The 3446-nt window shown below is 31.7% G+C and overlaps 2 protein-coding genes and 1 non-coding gene across 3 annotated transcripts; 2 read left to right on the forward strand and 1 right to left on the reverse strand.

Annotated features, from left to right (window-relative positions):
- Nucleotides 1-425: 425 nt before the first annotated feature.
- On the reverse strand, nucleotides 426-887 carry NAEGRDRAFT_76439 (uncharacterized protein; the record flags this gene model as incomplete). The annotated part of the gene is made up of 1 exon (XM_002668600.1): nucleotides 426-887. One exon carries the CDS (start codon nucleotides 885-887, stop codon nucleotides 426-428), a length of 462 nt encoding a protein of 153 aa, XP_002668646.1.
- Nucleotides 888-1062: 175 nt separating this feature from the next.
- On the forward strand, nucleotides 1063-1135 carry NAEGRDRAFT_t864. The gene has a single exon. It is a non-coding gene; the product is annotated as a tRNA-Phe (tRNA).
- Nucleotides 1136-2454: 1319 nt separating this feature from the next.
- NAEGRDRAFT_76440 (rab family small GTPase) lies at nucleotides 2455-3445 on the forward strand (the record flags this gene model as incomplete). Its single annotated transcript, XM_002668596.1, has 2 exons — nucleotides 2455-3037; nucleotides 3078-3445. 2 exons carry the CDS (start codon nucleotides 2455-2457, stop codon nucleotides 3443-3445), a joined length of 951 nt encoding a protein of 316 aa, XP_002668642.1.
- Between the last annotated feature and the right edge of the window lies 1 nt (nucleotide 3446).

Consider the following 3446-nt stretch of genomic DNA (forward strand, 5'->3'; position numbering starts at 1 on the left):
ATAGTCCTTTACTTGTTTCGATGTAAATGTCTCCTCTCCAAACATGTTTACCAAATACATTACTTTCCAAAGTTTTAAATAGTGTAATAGTTNTGCGTAATAGGATTGATTCAATATCTATATCCATTTCCTGAGCTGCCTCTTCGCATTTTTCATCCACAAGTGCACCATTATAAAGTAAACATTCAATTATCTCAATATAATTTCCCATAATTGCAGCGTAGAGAGGAGAAACCTCCCCTTCATTGACACTAATATTTCTGAATTGCAATAATAATTTGACAATTTCCAAATATCCTCTTTTGCATGCTGCATAAAGTGGCGTAGTTAAATAAGGATAATCACTACTATCGTGCTCTAAAGTACTATAAACATATTCATTATTCGTTGGTTCCTGACACAATGAAAAAATTACTAAACAGGAACTATCCACTTACATCATAATTGAAAATAGCTCTGTTAACTTCAATATCCTCAAATTTCAATAACCATTTAACCATTTCATAATCACCTATTTTACAAGCATAATACAGTGGAAAATCTTGTTTATCATAATGTTGAAATGAAGTACTCATTAGATAACAACCATCATTAACATTTATGCCATCAATTGTTAATAATAACTTTACAATATCTCTAAAACCCCGCATATAGGCAGCAAATAGATTTGAACAATAATCTGTATAGCAGTGCACTCCCTTGTTGATATTGACTCGTCGTCCCGTAGCTAATAATAATTTAACAATTGCAATATTTCCGAGTTTACAAGCAGCATATAATGGAGAGGAATAGGAATATTGATCATTAATATCAACTACTTCATCACCTGATAATAATAATTGAACTTGCGAAACATCACCATTCTTACAGGCTTTGTTGAGAGACATTTTTTTAATTACTTTTTACTGCAAATTTGAATTTTGCACTCGATAATTGAACCTTTTGTTTGGGTTTTTTAATTGTACAACTTTCCTTTACTTGAGTATTGCGGCAAATGGTTTTTTACTTGGGAACTTTACATATATTAATTTATTAAGAATTTACAGAATAACTGAATAAGAAGCCGACATAGCTCAGTTGGGAGAGCGTAAGACTGAAGATCTTAAGGTCCCTGGTTCGATCCCTGGTGTCGGCAAATTTTAGTGTCTTTGATAATGCTTGTTTTGGTTGTTTGATTTTCCTTTGTATTCATCTTTTTAGATATTTGTACAACAGATTCCAATTCTGCACAATCAATGAGCTCGGTAGAGCTTGAAATCTTCTTGATGGCATTAAAATCCAAATGAATTGTAGTGACTGGAATTTCTTTTTCTGGAATTCCATCATCAAAGAAGAAAACTTCTTCCTCCTCTTCCTCAGGTTTTGATGTAAATGACGAAATTGATTTAATAACATTAGATACGATGATAATGCATTTGTAATAAATCAAATCTGAAATGAAAAGTTCAATAAATAATTTTTAAAAAAAAATAGCACGATGAGTCTTTGCTTGTTAACCGATAACGAATTGATGTGTTCCGATACATTGATGCACTCATTTCTATTTCTTGATTTATCAACCTTGATTGCTTCATGCTCTCTAGTTTCCAAACAATTCAATCGAGTGGCAAAGAGCAATCCAATATGGCAAATATTATATGACAAGTGGATGTTTGATAATATGAATGAATTAATCATGAGGAATTTATTAATTGTTTTAAATTATCAAGTGATCAGGAAAAGCAGGAAATTATAGAAGATTGGACTGAACCAAATGACATGGGCCCTTTTTATTGGTTTCGTAAATGTATGGAAATATTAGAATGTTTGCCAAGATTGGATTTAAAAGATGAGGAAGGTGAATATGGAACATTTTACTACAAACTGAATAATCGTAATGCAGCAACTGAATCCCACTTAAAGTTGGCTACCATTTTGGCAATAATTTATGGTGACTATTCCTTTTCACTTCTTTCAGATTCTGTTGTGATTGCATTGAGAGGTTACTTGACAGAGAGTGAAATTGGAACTACGAGAAACAGAGAATACTAATCTTTGTGTGGCTCCATTTGTGAGTGGAATGTGGATGAATGGATTGATTGATGTTAAGGAATGTTGTTTCTTCAATGTTATGGACGCATGTGGCTATTATAATCCATTAAATGGAGAGCTTTCCTATTCAAATGAATCAGATGAAGGAGGATTTTCATGGTGTCCCAGATTCTTCAATGCAAGTGGTAGATATTATATCAACACGATTTGTGCATCCAATATTGGACCTAGTTCTATTAAAGTGGAGAAATCAGAACGTTTCGACTATTACTAGATATGGATGCACCAATGTTTGAAGATCTTTGAAAATTGAGTTCTGCATCAAGTAACAGATCCTTTCATTAGATTAAATTCACATTTATTTGAAAAATTAGTTTACAATGAACTTTAGGAGAGAACTCAATCGGAAGAAAAAGAAAAAAAATGCCACAACAACTCGTTGATCTTCCTCACGAACTGATTCTTCACATGATGGAATTTGTCATCATTACCGATAATAGAACGATACGATTCGAGTCAAATATTAAAAATTTATGTAATTTTGAATTAATTTCCAAGCAATTAAAGGTTCGGGAATATTTGGAGAAATATTGGAAGATGGTCTTGTATCAATTTATTCATATTAGATTGGAAATTAATGAGGATGGAAAGGAGATGATTCAACCAATCAATCCTTGGGATGTTTGGAAGAAAAAAGATCAAACATTACAGGAATTTGTGGAGAGGAAGAGGTCGTTTAAGAGAAGTTTTGCAATTTTGAATGAAATGGAAAGGAGAAACTATTTGAATACCAATAAGGCTAATTTTAAACTTTGCATAACTGGACCTGGTGGATCAGGAATTCATAGTTTCATTCATAGATATTTAAATGATGTATTTTATGATCAATATGATTATTCAATAGATGACATATTTTACAAAACTATCCTATTTAATGAGAGAAAAGTTGAATTAGAAATTTGGGAGACTGGTTTTAGGAGTACTGATTATTACTTGTTCCTGGAATGTAAGTTTCTATAATATTGTGTAGTATTTACATGAATTAGCAAAACTAAAAGGAGCAAGGGGATATATTGTGCTTTTACCGATACACGCAGATGTTGACAAGTATGGGGTTTTTGAAAGAATTATTAAATCTATTGTATACATGCATGATGACGAATCAGTACCATTATTAATAGGTATCACTCAAATTGATAAGTTGGAGACCAATAGCTCACTAAATTTGGATCAAGTTAAACAAAAAGTTACTGATATAATGAATGTGTACTCGTGTTTAGATTTTGAAATTGTTGAAACAAGTTCCAAGAGTAATATTAATATTCATACAGTCATAGAAAAAGCCCTTCTAAAAGGATATTTCTTCGAAGGATCCAAATATTGCAATAGAAGATTATTATGGAGAGGGTTATAAA

Source organism: Naegleria gruberi, assembly GCF_000004985.1.
Source record: "Naegleria gruberi genomic scaffold NAEGRscaffold_154, whole genome shotgun sequence".
Lineage (NCBI taxonomy): Eukaryota > Heterolobosea > Eutetramitea > Acrasida > Naegleriidae > Naegleria > Naegleria gruberi.